This window comes from Frieseomelitta varia, unplaced genomic scaffold, assembly GCF_011392965.1.
Source record: "Frieseomelitta varia isolate USP_RPSP 00005682 unplaced genomic scaffold, Fvar_1.2 scaffold_437, whole genome shotgun sequence".
NCBI lineage: Eukaryota > Metazoa > Arthropoda > Insecta > Hymenoptera > Apidae > Frieseomelitta > Frieseomelitta varia.
This window is the reverse complement of record NW_025110187.1, coordinates 103,695-119,677: the sequence shown is the minus strand read 5'-3', so window position 1 is coordinate 119,677 and position 15,983 is coordinate 103,695. Positions and strand designations below refer to the sequence as shown.

General features: G+C 36.9%; 1 protein-coding gene across 5 annotated transcripts in view; it reads left to right on the top strand.

The window, feature by feature from the left end:
• LOC122532126 overlaps positions 1-15,983 on the top strand; it is a 45,873-nt gene that overhangs the window by 29,748 nt on the left and 142 nt on the right. For 2 of the 5 annotated variants that reach the window (XM_043660634.1, XM_043660638.1), the window contains 5 exons: positions 10,727-10,967; positions 11,364-11,506; positions 11,981-12,546; positions 13,244-15,091; positions 15,309-15,542. In XM_043660634.1, the coding sequence (XP_043516569.1) occupies positions 10,727-10,967; positions 11,364-11,506; positions 11,981-12,546; positions 13,244-15,091; positions 15,309-15,372 (2,862 nt within the window). In that variant the 3' untranslated portion in view covers positions 15,373-15,542. Of the gene's footprint in view, positions 1-4,397; positions 5,171-10,726; positions 10,968-11,363; positions 11,507-11,980; positions 12,547-13,243; positions 15,142-15,308; positions 15,543-15,746 lie in introns of those variants that run through there. The other 3 variants (XR_006307454.1, XM_043660635.1, XM_043660637.1) reach the window with 3 other exon arrangements.

The following is a 15,983-nucleotide window of genomic DNA, read 5'->3' as shown; positions in this document are numbered from 1 at the left end:
TCGCAGATAACTCTCGAGATAACTTTAAGAGTTTTACCTGTTTCTTCGTAAGAGTTTAATTTCTTTTTTCGAATTTTTTTTGCACACATATACAAACGTCTCGAAAGTGTCTCGAATCCCAACAAATCATCGAGTCATGGTTGCTGTCGTGATCTGTTTATACAGTGGATGTGTAGTAACCATATAGACGAGATGGCATATCGAGCAATAAAATGAAACTGGTTCTTCGAATTCGCAAAAGGAAAGGCGCATTTTCTGGACTCGTCATCGTCCGCGCAGAGACGCGCTTCTTTGCGACAAATATGGAAGAAACGATTGGCGTATGTTTATGTGTCGGGCTGAGACGGTGAAATGCGTGTCATGTTAAAAAAAAAAAAAAAAAATGAACTCGCGCGAGTGGAAGAGAGGGTTATTAACCAGTTGGAGCTGGTTGAGAAGGAAAGTGATAAAAGGAGAAAAATATCATCGAGTGAAAGGAGATGATCGGTTGAAACATTGCTCTCTCAACGACGAGAAACATAATTTTTATTTGATAGAAATCTAGATAGAACTATCAACGACCAAAACGTAGAACTTGTGTTAGGAAAATTGAAGTGTGAGGAATGTTTCTAATACAGTAAAGAACGCGAGCTTTTATTTATCTATTTTACGAAAAGTCGTTCGAATTTCTAAAAACGAAGCGTTGCATAATTTATAAAATTTCCACGACCAAAAAGTCCAGAAATTGTTCGCTCGTCACCGCTTTGACAGTCCTATCGTTAAATCTCGGCGGTGATACTTCAGCTTGGAACAATTTCATCGAACCTCGTTACAAGCGTTAATTTTTTAAAACAAAACGCACAATGAGCGCTAACGAAGGACGACAAGCTATTTTAAAGCAAATTGTGCATGCTCATCAATCGCAGCGATCATTCATATTCTCACATGTTGCAAGCTGTGAAAGTCAGTAAGATGATGGGGCTATTTTTATCTTCCCCTATAATAGTTTACATAAATCCTTTCAATTTCTTTTATCTTGTGACAGTCAACCTGACAATCAAACATTTCTGAAATCCTTGATTCAAATGCCGTTTAACTTCAATTTTATCTTTTCTTTGGAACTATTTCAAATATGTCTCTCTTGTTTAATAACTAGACTGCAGATTTTCATCCACTTGTAAGAAATTTTAAAGTGAAAAATTCCAGAGAGTACACACGAGTTGGAAATACATATATCGAATATTTAAAATACAGTGATTTTTACAATACTTTGTGTGTGTGAAACAATATTTCCTACTTGTAAGTATTTCAATTTGCATAAAAATCCGCAGATTACGTTCCTAAACTTTCAAGATAATTATACCAATTTCTTCAAATTAGAAAGACTTTTTGTTGGATAATTATTAATAAATCATTCAATAGATGAAATCTAAATTCCCTTACCGGAGATCGCGATTTTCGTCGTGTACTATAGCACGTAAAACGTATATTAAGGAATTAAGGATCCATGTACACATGCTACGTGAACCGTGTATTAAGGAATTAAGATTGTTCGAGGTATTTTACATGATGGTTCTAATCGAGGCCGAGATTTTTCTTCTTGGCAATTGCTAAAAGACGAGACACGAAACCTCACGCTTGACTAGGTTTAATAGATATATGTAAATAGAAAGTTACTTACCTATATATTGAAAGTTATACGGATCAAAATCTGGATTCGCTTACAACGCGTGTGTACACGTGTACGTTAATTAAGAAGTACAATTTTTTTTAATTTTCAATTTAATTTAATTTAATTTAATTTTCAATGTAATTTAAATTGTGTTCAGATCGAACGAACAATTCAGCTGATTAAGCCGTAGTTTAATGAATTTAACTTTATCGTTTCCTTGAAAATTGAAAATTTTCGACTGAAAGTCAAGAATTGCACTTACAAGTAGGAAATGAAGAGCAATTTGCAAAAGTAAAACGAACAATGGGTATTCTGGAGAATAATTGGTTTTCTCAAATGAATTTTTAAACTTCAAACCTCGTGTATAATAGAGAAACACCAAGCAGGGACATAATACATTGTTACGCATTTCCTTTTTTCGAACACGCAACTCGATTATAAAACCGACGTTGGAGGTAACATGCCACGAGGTGGAAAAGAGCAAGTGGTAACCATTAATTTCATCAGATCGGCTCGAACATTTCGTCAGTTAATAACTATCCGGAGACGTGTACGGGAGGATCGGCCACGGTGCAGCCGAGCCACGCGTCGTATTTCATATTTTACAGCGTTACAACACACGCGGGAGACACTGCGTTCTCCACCCGGAGCGAAGTTTTTCGCGCGCGCGTGTGTGTGCACGCACGCGGTTGCGTCGAAGGCACGTCTGGTGAAACGTCGGCTGAAATAAAGACCGGCATGCAGCCGGCCGTAACTGTAATGCATCTCGCGTCACCTATGATCTCGCACCGTTACCTTGAAATAGGTGAGCGGCTAGTTAGCAGCTGCGGTTTGTAGCCGATGAACCCGATCTGTGCAAACTCGAACCGCAAGCTTTATTCACCGATCGACAAACAACCGATCTTGAGAACAGATACACCCGCCCTTGTGAGAACGGATCGAAGCGGCTCTGATCGACGACGATGGCCCATCGAGACCTCCGTATCGCTTCGAAATAGAATTTAACACATTGTGGACGCGTCTTTCAGTTTTCAACTGTTGCGGAAGACGAGAATTCTCGTGTTTCAACGTTGCTTTTTTGTGTTGTGGGGGACACGACCCAGGCAACGTTATATTTATATGTAATTATATATAATTTATATATAATTATATATAATTTATATATAATAATTTAATTATATATAATTTATATATAATTATATATAATTTATATATAATAATTTAATTATATATAATTTATATATAATTATATATAATTTATATATAATAATTTAATTATATATAATTTATATATAATTATATATAATAATTTAATTATATATAATTTATATATAATTATATATTAATTTATATATAATTATATATTACAGTGTTGTATAATTTTTCAAGAAGTAGGGAAATTGTTTCCTAACATACCACATCAAGAAACGTTAGAGGCATTTTCATTTTATTTAATGAAATACCTCTAAAATGAGAAATAATTAATAATTTTAATTATTAATAAAATAATACACTTGTCAAATGCTATACATTCTCTTGAACCCTTTCAATCGTATATTAAATAATTCAAAAAATACAAGAAAATACAGGCTGTATGTTTATCAGAGCATACCGTCCTCAGTGTGTTAATATAAATATAACACAAATAATAGCTAAAATCTAATATACGTAATAAATAGATTCTTAAATATTACTATAAAAAATATGTAGTAATATTTAAAAATAGTTTATCAATATGAATTAAAGAAGTGCACATATGCATTGTACAAAGTTTCCCTGTTGCAGACCCTGGGAGCAAGTTGGTCGCCGAGTGCGGTACGTAATGTGTTTTAATATTTCGAGAAGCGTTTGAGCCTTAGAAATTTTGAAAGCCCAAAGTCTGAAGTTTGAAGTCTTGAGAGCCTTGGAAATTTTGCAGGTATTAATAGTTTTGCAGCGTTTGAAAGTTTCGGGAATGGACATATGAAAAGTTTTAGAAGTCTCGAAAGTTCTGGGTCTAATGGTCTGTCTAACGAGGCGAGGCAGTAGACAAACAAAAGATTTACGCGCTCAATTGCAGGGGCTGCAGCTATTGAATGCTATCGAGTGTTATTGGTCGGTCCTCAGAGTTGAAGTGATATTTTATGGTTCCTACAATGACTATGTTCCTATGGCAAGGCTCTTAATGTGTAGGTAGGTAACCGACGTAAAAACGCATCAATCGTATTCAGATCTACTGTCTTGTCTCAAACTATGAGAGTCTTGAAAGATTTGAAGATCTTAAACATCTTGAAAGTTTCGGAAATCTCAAAATCTTGAAAAATAAAAGTCTCTTTTAGATTGTGCAAATTCGAGTCATAGTTCAAGAGGCATTCGATATCTGAAAATTGTTCTCTGAAAGCTTTGGAAACCTTGGAGATGTTGGAAACTCTTGATAGTGTTTAAAGTCTTGATAAATCTTGAAAGCATTGAAACCTTTCGAAGCATTTTATGCAGTCAACCACGTAAACTAACCTAAGTAGTAACATAAGATTCTCAAGAGTTCCAAGGGCATTTGGAGAAGAATTTTTAATACATACCTGAACCGGAATGGTCAAAATAACCAATTTATAATTTTTATTAGATACTTTTATATAGACGTGTTTTTAAAGGCTTAAATAATTTCTCGTAAAATATACAAATGAAAGCTTGTGTAGTCCATTGTGTGATAAAGTTTCTCTATTCTTTTTGACTTCGATGTCTCTGATGGAAATTTTATTTATTATAATCCTATCCTAGTTCCAGCGTTCGAGTGTCGAATTTCTTCTTGAACTACGATTCAACTTCTCGAAAACCATCGAACCATTTCGTAATGAAGATTCGATCCATCCGTCACTTTTGTGTACTACATAAGTTCCACGGGAAGCGGGAAAAAAAGGAACAGCCGGGAAAGAAAAAAAAAACGAGAGCACGGAAGAGAAAAAAGAGCGGGAGGGGGAGAGACGAACGAGCGACGGGAAGTTGACTCGACGGGAAGCAAGCGTTTCCGGTGTCCGGGAACGACATCCTGACGAATCTATTTCCGAAGGAGAGACGAGCGGAGAGGCTGGACCGGTCGACGAGGGCGATAGAAAGATCGAGTCGCGCGCGATGAATCAGTATGAATGAAAAGTCGCGTCGGGAGAGAAGCCAGTCAGTCAGCTGGCGTGTCGTGTCGTATCGTGTCTGGCTTCGTTCTGCCTCGCTGACTTTTCTCAAAGAAGACGCGCGCGTGGGCGCCCGCTTTTCCTCCGCGTTTGTAACTCGATGCGGTTTTTAATCGGCGGCTCTGACCAGTCGCGTTACGCGTTTCCATGGAATCGTGACGATCGTGTCGGGTTCATGGGAACGACCGCGTTGCGCTCGTCGTGTGATTCCTCGAGGGTAGTTGTTCGCGCGGGGGATGAATCGGGCTTTTGGTTCTCGATGCGTGAGAAACGATCGTTAAGACAGGTGGAGAGACATGGAAGCAGTTTCGATGTCGTTCGTGAGATTTTGGCGAAGGGACGGATTAAAACAAAGGTGTGGTGTCTCTTTGGTTTCTATGGTTGGTTTTTGAAGGGACGTACTCGTAGGAAGGGTTTGAAGTTTAAAAATCTAAAGTAATCTTCTTAGATGATGGTATATAGTAAAGCATACTATAATATTTAATATAGTAAAACATACTATAATATTTAATATTTAATATAGTAAAACATATAATATTTAATATACTATTAAAACATACTATAATATTTAATATACTATTAAAATATACTATAATATTTAATATTTGTTATATACTATTAAATATTGCAATATTTAATATTTATTATATACTATTAAATATTATAATATTTTATATTTATTATATACTATTAAATATTATAATATTTTATACTTATTATATACTATAATATTTAATAGTATATAATTAGTATTAAATTTAATTTTATATAAATATATATAAAATATTAAATTTAATTTTATATAAATATATATAAAATATATATACTATACTAAAATATACATGGTACATGAAACGTGTGTTAAAGAATTAAAGATAATTAAAGAAGTGTTCACAGTTCGACTGTCTTGTACATATAGTCATTTTGCATTCCACATAAATGTGTGAATTTTTTCGTAAGCATCATCGACTCGACCCCCATGTATCAGAGATTTTTAATTGGACGAAGCATATTCCTATTTTTCCGTACATGATTTTCAAATGTTGTATTCGCGTATGGAAAAACAGTAACATGCTTGTCTATTGTATGGCTGTGGTCTGCCTCTGAGACAGGAAATGGCATTTTAACCGAAATCGAGATTCCTTTGTCTCTGGCAAATGTCAAGAGGAGACACGAAACTTCACGGTTCGACAGCTACGCGCGTATCTAAACACATGTGTAACAGAAAACGGTGAGCAGAACGGTGAACACGCGTAATAGAACGTGAAACAGAAATCCATGGTTACACGTGTATTTACACATGTACATATTTACATATGTTAATGTGAAATTAACGTGAAATTAACGTGAAATTCTCTCATGATGACTGCTTGAATATTTTCACGTGCCTCTACAGACGTTTATATTATTCAGCGTGTTACATTGTTTAATTCCACAAATTTCAGAACATTGAACCAAAAAATATTCCTGGTCGAATTGAAAATAAATTCAATTGATTAATTCGACCAGGAATAGCATCAACTTTAATTCCTAAAGATTGAATTGTTGAATGAATAACATCAATTGAAGATACAATTAATCGTAATGAAGTTTGGAAATGGAATAATTAATCGATTATCTGTTTCTAATAATCGAAATTGATCTATATTTGAATAATTATTTATATAACAATTAATTTCATAATTATTAAATTCTGGATATTCATAAGATCAATATCATTGATGACCAATTGCTTTAATTGAAAAATAAGGATTAAATATTTCAATTAAAATATTAAAATTTTTAATGAAGGATAACAAATTATTATTAAAATAAATATTGGAATTAATGTTCAAATATTTTCAATTATATGATTTTTTAATAATGATAAATTTGAAAATTTATTTAATATTAAATCTATAATAAAAATAATGTTATACGAAATAATTATAATGATAAATAATATAATAAAATTATGAAATGAAATTAAATTATCTGAATATAAAAAATTTGAATAACAAAAATTTAATTGTTTAAACTACACGGCTTTCTTAGCATGATGCTCAACTATTACTTAAAGTATTCTTTCATATGATAAATGGGTGTAAATAGTTATATGTCATATAAATATATAATCATATAGTTATATGTATTGCATAAGCATTGTTAACTACAATCATTATTCGAATTTTTTGTGAAAATCGAGATCGACAAACACATTTACGCACAATCAGAAACTTCGTTACTATATGTTTCACATTGCAAGTAACGTTTGTCTCAAAAAGTGTATCAAACACCTTAATTTGATTTGGAGGAGGATTTATAACTTGAGCGCATAAAATGGTAAATTATCTTTGCAATTTAAAACATCTTTCTCTCGATTGTAATGATATGTTTATGTGAAAGTCGAGGGAAATTTTATTAATATTCGCCGATATTGTCCATCGATTTGATTAAAAAAAAACCCGTGTTAATCTCGTTGGTATCGTCAAACGAGCTCGATCTACCGGAGAAAGCTCCAGTTAATTTTTCGTTTCACCGAATAGATGTAGAAAGTTATTCAGACACAAATTACAACAAAAGTTCGCTAGATTAAGCGACGCAGTAAGCGTAACGTTCAGTTAGAAGCACATAGTGTACTGTCGTTGAAATTATCGCTAGCGTTGGCATTCGAGATGTAAATTGAAGGAAAGAATCGGTAATGATAACGCGAAAGGATTTTATTTACGTTTTCACCAGAGACATCGTGGCGTTTGACACGAAAATAACAAATTTTTTCGTCGAAGACGCTCATTGTACGAGCAGAATGTTTCCATCACATGCGCGAGACACGATAGTCGTTGCTCTCGGCTATGTTTCATGCAAATCGAGAGGGCTGCTGCAATAAAAAGGCGGCTCCATTTTCGGGTAATTCTAATAAACTAGTTAAAAAAATCAGACACTGTTTCTAACTTATCAATTAATATTTACTATTAATTAATATTAATATCCATTACTAATTAATATTTTTCTTCACATCAAGCGAAAGATTCAAGAAACAGTACGTACACAACGATCAGACAATTTTACGTTCATTTTATAAATTGGCGAACTATTTGTCAGAATACGACGCAGTCAATGTAACCATACTAATTCAGACTGATGCAGTTTGTACTAGTATAATCACTGCACTTATAAAATAGTAGCTTTGAAGCAATGCTACTTGTTGTAATATTTGTCGAGTGAAATCAGTTAAATTCAATTTCTCTCGTAATTGCGTCGGAAAGAGCACGTAATTTGCATAAAAGTCCAATCTGCAATCCAATAATCACGTAGTCGAGTCGAGGTGGAATTTGTTATAAATTCTCACGATCAGATCTACGCGTCTCGACACGTATCGTGTGTGTATGCGTTATGGATTTTTCGAAGCTCGAGACGAATGAAAACAATTGAAAATCGCGTACAGAAGAAGGCAGAAATAATCGTTCTTCGTTGCGCTGGTAGAAATGCGTGTTTAACGCGCGTGCATGCGTTTTGTAGGTTATATGCAATTTCACTTTTATGGGAACGGCGTAAATACGGTGATTTTCGTGCGGGCTGCGTCTAGGAAAAATGCGCGCCACTTCGCCGCGACATGTGGCGTATGTGATATGCACTTATACGGCTGGCTTGGGACACACGTGGGCAACGCTACGTGCACTTTTTCTTCCCTGTCTCCACACCCTGTTCTCTCTTCTCCGAGGGACTGGCGCTGCCTACATAACGGGTGGTACTTATCAAACCAGAATAAATCGGGAAATTAGGAAGCTTTCGGTATAGAACTCGGGCGCGGGAGAAACGAGAACTGGGCAACGATGAACAGGGAGAAGTTTGTAACGTAACAGGTAACGCGAGCTATTTGACGAAGAACCATTGAAACGCATCGCTGCAAATCGAGGAAATTTCTGGGAAAAATCAGTGAGTAATTGAACGAAAATTAGTTCTTAGCGTTTAGTTTATTTTATTTTATTTTGCAAAAGATCGTTCGAGTTTTGAAAAATATGCCTGCACAGAATTTCGATGAAAAATGACGAATTAGTAATATTGACCGTTGTATACTTATCTTGTGATCATAATTCAGTATGAGTGATATTTTTAAATAATAATAAAGGGGCAAGAGTAGTTCTCATTATCATCGCTTCGACGAGTTAGTAAATTCCTAAATCCTTCAATGTTATAAACAATAATATTTCTCTCGTTTTATTTTCACGAATTCACGGAAATCTCATGTTCAATATCCCTACCAGAAGCTATTCTTTTATCTCAATGATATGCATTAACGTCGTGGTTTTTTAGTGGCCGTATTAATTCTCGTGGCGGTTATGATTGATAGACACGGCGGTACGTGGTTTAAATGTGTTTGGTAATATCCTTAATATTCAATAGTGACCTTTCACTTCGGTTTAAGCGTGGGCTCTTGATTAATTGCGTACAGAATATTCCTATCGAACGTTGTGTGAGATTTCGTTGAACATTCCGATTTGCATTCAGGTACAGATATATTTGATTTCATATTTTATACTCTTTAGTCCATTTGCATTTGAGTGGACAGCGATTGATTAATTGCAAGAATTGTATATTTATTAATGTACGATGATGAACAAAAGAATGTTGAAAATCAGCATTTGTCTCTTGTGTGAACACTGTATGAGATATTGTATAATACAGTATACAATTGTATAATTTCGTTTGCATATCAGTATTGCAAAATTTTTTGTCCAAATGCGTCTTTTTCGAAGGTATTTTAGGCTCTTGAAGATAAAAATGAGAATCATTTTTCATGGAAATGAATTTTCAAAATTCGGTACATGGATTCACTTATTAGCTATAATTTCGTATCGATTTTCATACATATCAAAACTGGTATCAATATTTCTACTCTTTTTTTAAAAAGTACAATTTTTTTAAGATTTTTTAAATATATACATACACATTTGAACGGTAAGGATAAAGAATAAAGTTTTCCTAATGCATCTTGAAATTTGTGTATCACTGTTAAGCTTAACTATTAGTAGACTAAAATAACATTGAAACATTATTTTTCCATTAAAATAATTCCGATATTTCTTTATTCACTCTTCATCTTTATATGTATATTGTTCTACTAATTGCTAGATAATGCGTTTAATAGTGAAGATCTGTCATATACCAGCATATAGAAACGTCTTTACCATTTTCATTTTGCAAACGCCTTATTTCCGATGAAGAACGACTTTTATTTTCGTCTTCGGCGAAGAACTCCTAAACAGTTTCATTTTGGTAAAAAATTACCTACCAGATATTGTAGCTAAAAATTCCACGAATTGATATCACGAGATCATACGTGAAATAGAAATCTCTAGTTGTTACTAATCGTTGTTTCTTAAGAGAGACGCCGGAAGCGCGAAAAAGGAAGTGATGTATGGACGATTACCAGTACCTGATATAGGTGGATGTAACTCGAAGCTGGGAAACGCACGTTCCATCGCTGTTGCAAAGGCGTAAGCGTGGTAGCGATAATGGTTGGCGTGAGTGGAAGAGACCAATAGCAACAGGGAACGTTGCTAAACGTCCGTGGAATGCTGGGAAAGTGATCGCTCGATGATCCGCACTTTTACTGAACTTTATGCCTCCCCCCCTCGCCGATCGGTTTTCTCGTGATTCCAACGTTCGTAAAAATTAGTCTTCTCTCGTTTCTTCAGGGAACAATAATGTCCCTTTTCAACTTGCACATTATCTTTAAATTATTTTACATTCCGAATAATTGAAATAAAACCATCTCGCCACCAGTTTTACAACCAGTAATTTACGATTGTCTTAAAATCCTTAAAATTTTGTCTAGAATGTTTGAAACGTTTCAAATGTTTAAATCCGCCGTAGCGGAAATTCGTAATCAGTCGTCGGTGTAATCTCTTCTCTCTTTTTTTTTTTTCAGGCTATCGCAATGCGACTGTTCAAACGACAGTTCTCTGATACCAGTCCGCAATTAGTTTCGGCTACTCCCCTGACTCAGGATGGAACTGTGCATCTTACAACGGCAGAGGAAAATCTCGATCGAAGTAGCAAAGGGTTGTCCAACGAAAACGATGAATTGGGCCGAACATCTGTAAAAGAGGACGTGAACGAGACATTTTTGAAACCGTCATCGTCGCAGCCTTGCATTTCCAATCGAAAACGTAACAACATTACTTTGAGATTGGTTATTAAGATATTTGTCTTTTAATTTTGCGAAATGGAATTTATTCTCCTTCTAAAGAGATCGATTAAATTAATTATTTTATTAGATTAAGTTTACCATTTTTCTAAAAGGTAGTTTAAATTAATTATTCTGTACGATTAAATATTACAAAATTATACAAAGGTAATTTTATAAAATTAAATTTTTCACATTGCGAAATATTTAGAATTGTAAAATATTTATATTTTTGTCACTATGTTATAACATTGTCATTAATTTGCCGTTATTTACAATCGGCTGTTCGCGATTTTTAACACCGTGGTAAAATTATGATATGCAACGTTCAAGGATGGTGGAACGAGAATTAATGTATCGAATCTGTTTTACATCACAGTAATTTCGACATGGGGCAGGAAAGTAGGACGAAGATGGGATCAGTTGAAGAGATCGGACAGCTCCGAATTGCTTTCAGTTTCGGGTCGAAGGAGACGATGGAGTCCGAATGGGAAAAGTGGCATAGCAGACGAAAAAGAAAACGTAAGTATACTCTTTCATTCGCTCGATTTAAAAAGTAATTACTACTTGGCCAATTAATCGAAGTTGAGTGATCTTTGATAATCGAAATCTTGAAATACCATAAAAATGACTCTGAGACAAAAGATCGTTAGATGTATCTCTTGAAATGCTGCAACTTACATATTTCAACCAAAAATAATGCAGATATTCCGACATTTTCATTTAAATGCCACATCTTGAATAAAATTTGAAGTATCTCAAGAAATATTAATTTTCTTGACATTGTGCCCTAATAGTTTTAACAGAGTGGTATCAATTCTAGAGTTCTATTTTACAAAATAATTGCACCTTACAGAGCTTCTCGTGAAACGCACGATTATTTTCTATTTTCGATAGAAACAGAGTTACAGTCAAATTCAGTTATCAGGCTCAGCCTAAGTATAAATTACATCTGCAATACATTTATTCACATCTCCCTTCTATCATTGTTTTCAGGGTATTATCAACGACTCGCTCGAATTACCAAGGCCAAAGAGAATTTCCAGGGTGGAATCGTTGCGGAATTTGTTCAGAAGCAGCGAGCGAGGTAGCAGTTTTCTGAACGGCGACGCGTCGGCTAGAAACGTGACGATACAAGAGGAGGACGTCACCTGTATCGGTCATTATCCGATGGAGAAAGCTCTGAGCGAGGGTGCCATAAAGAACATACCGTTCGGCGGCAGCTTGGACGACAGTCAAATCGATCGTAGAACTCTTCTTCGCGAGAAGAAGAAACAGCTTAGTCGTAGCATCCACGATCTCCAGGAGCAGCAGCGAGTTTTAGATTACATCTTGACCAACCAGGACTTGCTTAAGACTCAAGAGGGAACAGCTCTCGCGAAGCAGACTTTGAACAAAGTGACGCGAAGCACGAGTCCGAAACTACGAACGAGTCAGGATGCAACGACAGACAGGGGCAAGAGCAACGTGTCCGTGCAAACCAGAGACTTTATCAGTAATCAGCTTAGCAATATTAAGAGGAATCTATTCAACGTTCGTGCGAGTGGCGGTGATTGCGACAGGTGAGAGAGCCCTCTCTCCGATTTCATTCGCGTTCGTTAGTTTGATTTTGCAAGCGTTTGAAACGCGATGACGTGCAAATGAATGCTGTAACGAAACAGAGAGGCCTCGAGTAGTGTGCCGATTTAGAATTGTCGATGTAAGGCCGGGGGATACGAGTACGTTGATGAAACGTTTATTACGAAGTGTGTATTACAATAGAAGTCCTCGAGTGTTCTAGTCTTGGAACAACATGTTGTATCTCTTCATTCTCATCTCGTTGCAGCATCAATTTAGACGGACCACTTTAGAATTTAGAATCATTTTTCAACTATAAAACGGTGGTCGCACTATATATTAATGAATTTCAAAGAGCAAGCACTGTTGTCGCCTTTATTGTTATTACGTCGAAGAAAACGGCTGATACTGAGACAAATTTCAGTTGTTTACATAAAATAATTTTGTAAATGGCGAAAGCTTTTCGTCTCGTAAATCTATAAATATTCAAAAATGGATTAAATGATGTACGAATTTTTATAAAACGTCGATCATACAGCTTTTGTTACTGAACGTTAAAAGTAATAATGCAAATTTTTCAATATTAAAAAATTAATTTCATTTCGGATAGGTGTTGATTTATCTTATGGAAGATAAAATTTAGGCACATTATCCTACTATCTTACATATCTTGTACTCATAGTTTCTCTTTTATTTCTGCAGGACCGAAAATCAAAGATCGTGCCCAACGACTGGCTTAGAGGACCTGATGAGCAATTTACGACTGGCATGCGACGAAAGTGGCTACGATTCCGACAGCACGCGAGCTGGAGCCGACTCCCCAGACAGCGGAAAGTCCGTCCCGCCAATGTTAAAACCTCGTAGATTCTCCATAACGTCGGACGATTACCACGGTATCGATCTATCTTTGCCACCGATAAATGCCGACAGGGCGCTGATAAAACAGGACGTGGCAACGGGAACAGAAACGCAAGTGAAAGAGCCGGCTGCTCCTTGCCTCGAAGACACTGTCGTAATAAACAATTCGGTAACGACCGACGTAACCGCGGTGGCGTCGGACGACGACACGGACAGCTGCGACGAAGACACTTTCGCTGGGTTTGCCGAGTATCAGACGAATTGCACCGTCGAGCAAGCAAAACCAACTGTAAGCACATCGAAGCAACATGACGACGAATTGCCGAGAGGATCTTCAGTATCTTCGGTGTCCAAAACCATAGAGGACGATAAAAGAACGTGCCCCATTATTGGAAAGAGCCGACTCTCGAGAATACCACAGAAGAAATCGTTCAGATCGAGATTAGATCAAACTGTGCCACTGTCGCAGGCCGTGAAGCTACACAATCTACAAAAGGAGAACAAAGCGCAGGACACGTTGAAACCTCGAAAGCACAGCGATCCTGGTATGTTGAGTTTGTTAGAAAATGCCGCGTCCCCGTGCAAAGACAGCCCTCCAGCAGCGAAGATCCACGGGAACCTCGTTACCAGCCCTCTGCAGTACTACAGTCCGAAGAGATCGCGGTCGACCATGGAGTCGGAGGATCCAGACGTAGTGAATGCAAGAAACAAATTAAAGAAATCCGAGCAACCGGTGAAAGTCGATCACCCGCCACCGGTTCCTCCCACACCGGCGAAAACCTTGGTCCGCCGAGAGTTGAAGACGATGAAACTGTTCGTGGAGAGACCTGGGAATCTTGGCATTTCCGTGGAAAGGAAAGAGGCTGTCAGACCTTTCTACGTGATCTCGAAGATGGACGCGAACGGAGAGGCGGCCAAGTCGAAGCAGTTTCGGATCGGTGACGAGATCGTTCGCGTTTGCGGGCGCAGACTGCGCGGTATGTCGATCATCGAGGCCAGAAACGCGTTGAGGACGTGTTCTGGTACCGTGGAACTGCAGATTGCCAGACAACCGACGTTCACCTTCGGTGAAGAGCTGGGGGACACGTGGGGCGACATTTTGATCCGCACTCGAAGCGACTCCGAGGTGTGGACGTTGAAACAGGAGAAAGCCACGGAAGTCCCTCGTTCTGTGGACGCTGCAACGCAAGAGAGAACCTTCGCTCAGTGCGAAGTAGTCGGCGCGTTGATGAAAGATGGTAAGAACTTGTCGGCGAGTTCTATGGAGCGGATGGAGATCGAGAGTGCGGCCACTTTGAAGAGGGAACCTAGTCAGAAGATAACTGGTATGAGAAAGTTCCACGTGGTGCGGAAGCGAGCTGTCAATCCGATTTCTTGTTCGCGGAGAACGACCAGTTTGTCGATGGATCTGTTGACCATCACGTTGGAGAAGGGCGCGCCGAAGAAATTGGGATTTTCGATAGTCGGCGGGTCGGATAGTAGCAAAGGATCCATGGGCATTTTCGTGAAGGACATCATGGCCGGCGGCCAGGCGGCCGAAGAGGGAACTTTGAAAGTTGGTGACGAGATTTTGGCGATCAATGGAATATCGATGGACGGACTGACGCACGCGAAAGCGTTGCAAACGTTCAAGATGGCGAAGGCTGGGAAGATGGTCCTCTACGTGGGTCGCAGAGACCCTACGCACAAACGGTCGGCTTACAAACGATAGAGAGAGTTTTGGGTGTGATCTATAACACTGGGTTAGTTCTGGTGCTTTGCTTGCTCTTTAATTTGGTTATCTGCTTCCTGCTGCTTCTTGCTTATGACAAACGTTTGCTGCTTGGAATTTTTTTTTATAACATACAGTGGCTCACGAAAGTATTCCAATAGGTATGATACTGAACAAAAAAAATTATTTACATTGCAGATACATCATTCAATCAAAGTCGTACGATTGCCTGGACAAACTGACGGAAACTGGTGACGAATGAGATCATAAAATCTCGAGAAATCAAGCACCGACAGTCATCGAAATATTGTGTAATTAGTTTGTTAACGTGAGACTCATCGAAGATCGACGTACCATTATCCTTAATTTTGCGAGTAAGAGAACAATGTATATATATTTCACGTACGATTTAAAGCACGTCGTTACGATTTATGATCATCTAGTATTTCAACAACTTATTTTTCATTCGAACGCAAAATATTCGATGTTTCTTAAAAAAAAAAAAAAAATCTCCAGAACGACGTGCCGGTTCATTTTTCATACTTGTGCGAATTTATTTAGATTTACGTTAATTAATTCTCATAAGATGGTAATAATTGTGATATCGGTTGATTATATTGCTAATCATTATTTCAGATTAACGGGATTCATTAATTTCTCTATTTTTATTCGATAAATGATTGATTTGTAGAAGTTTGTATCCCTGTCATGGTAAGTTTGTGTTAATTATTTAAATAATTAAATTAAATGTCAATTCGATACGTTGCAATATACATACGTAATATTAAAGTAAGAACTATTTACGTTGACCTGTGTTATGGTTTATCGGCAGTGTCGTAAGTATAGTTTAAAATTCTACTCAATATTTTTGTC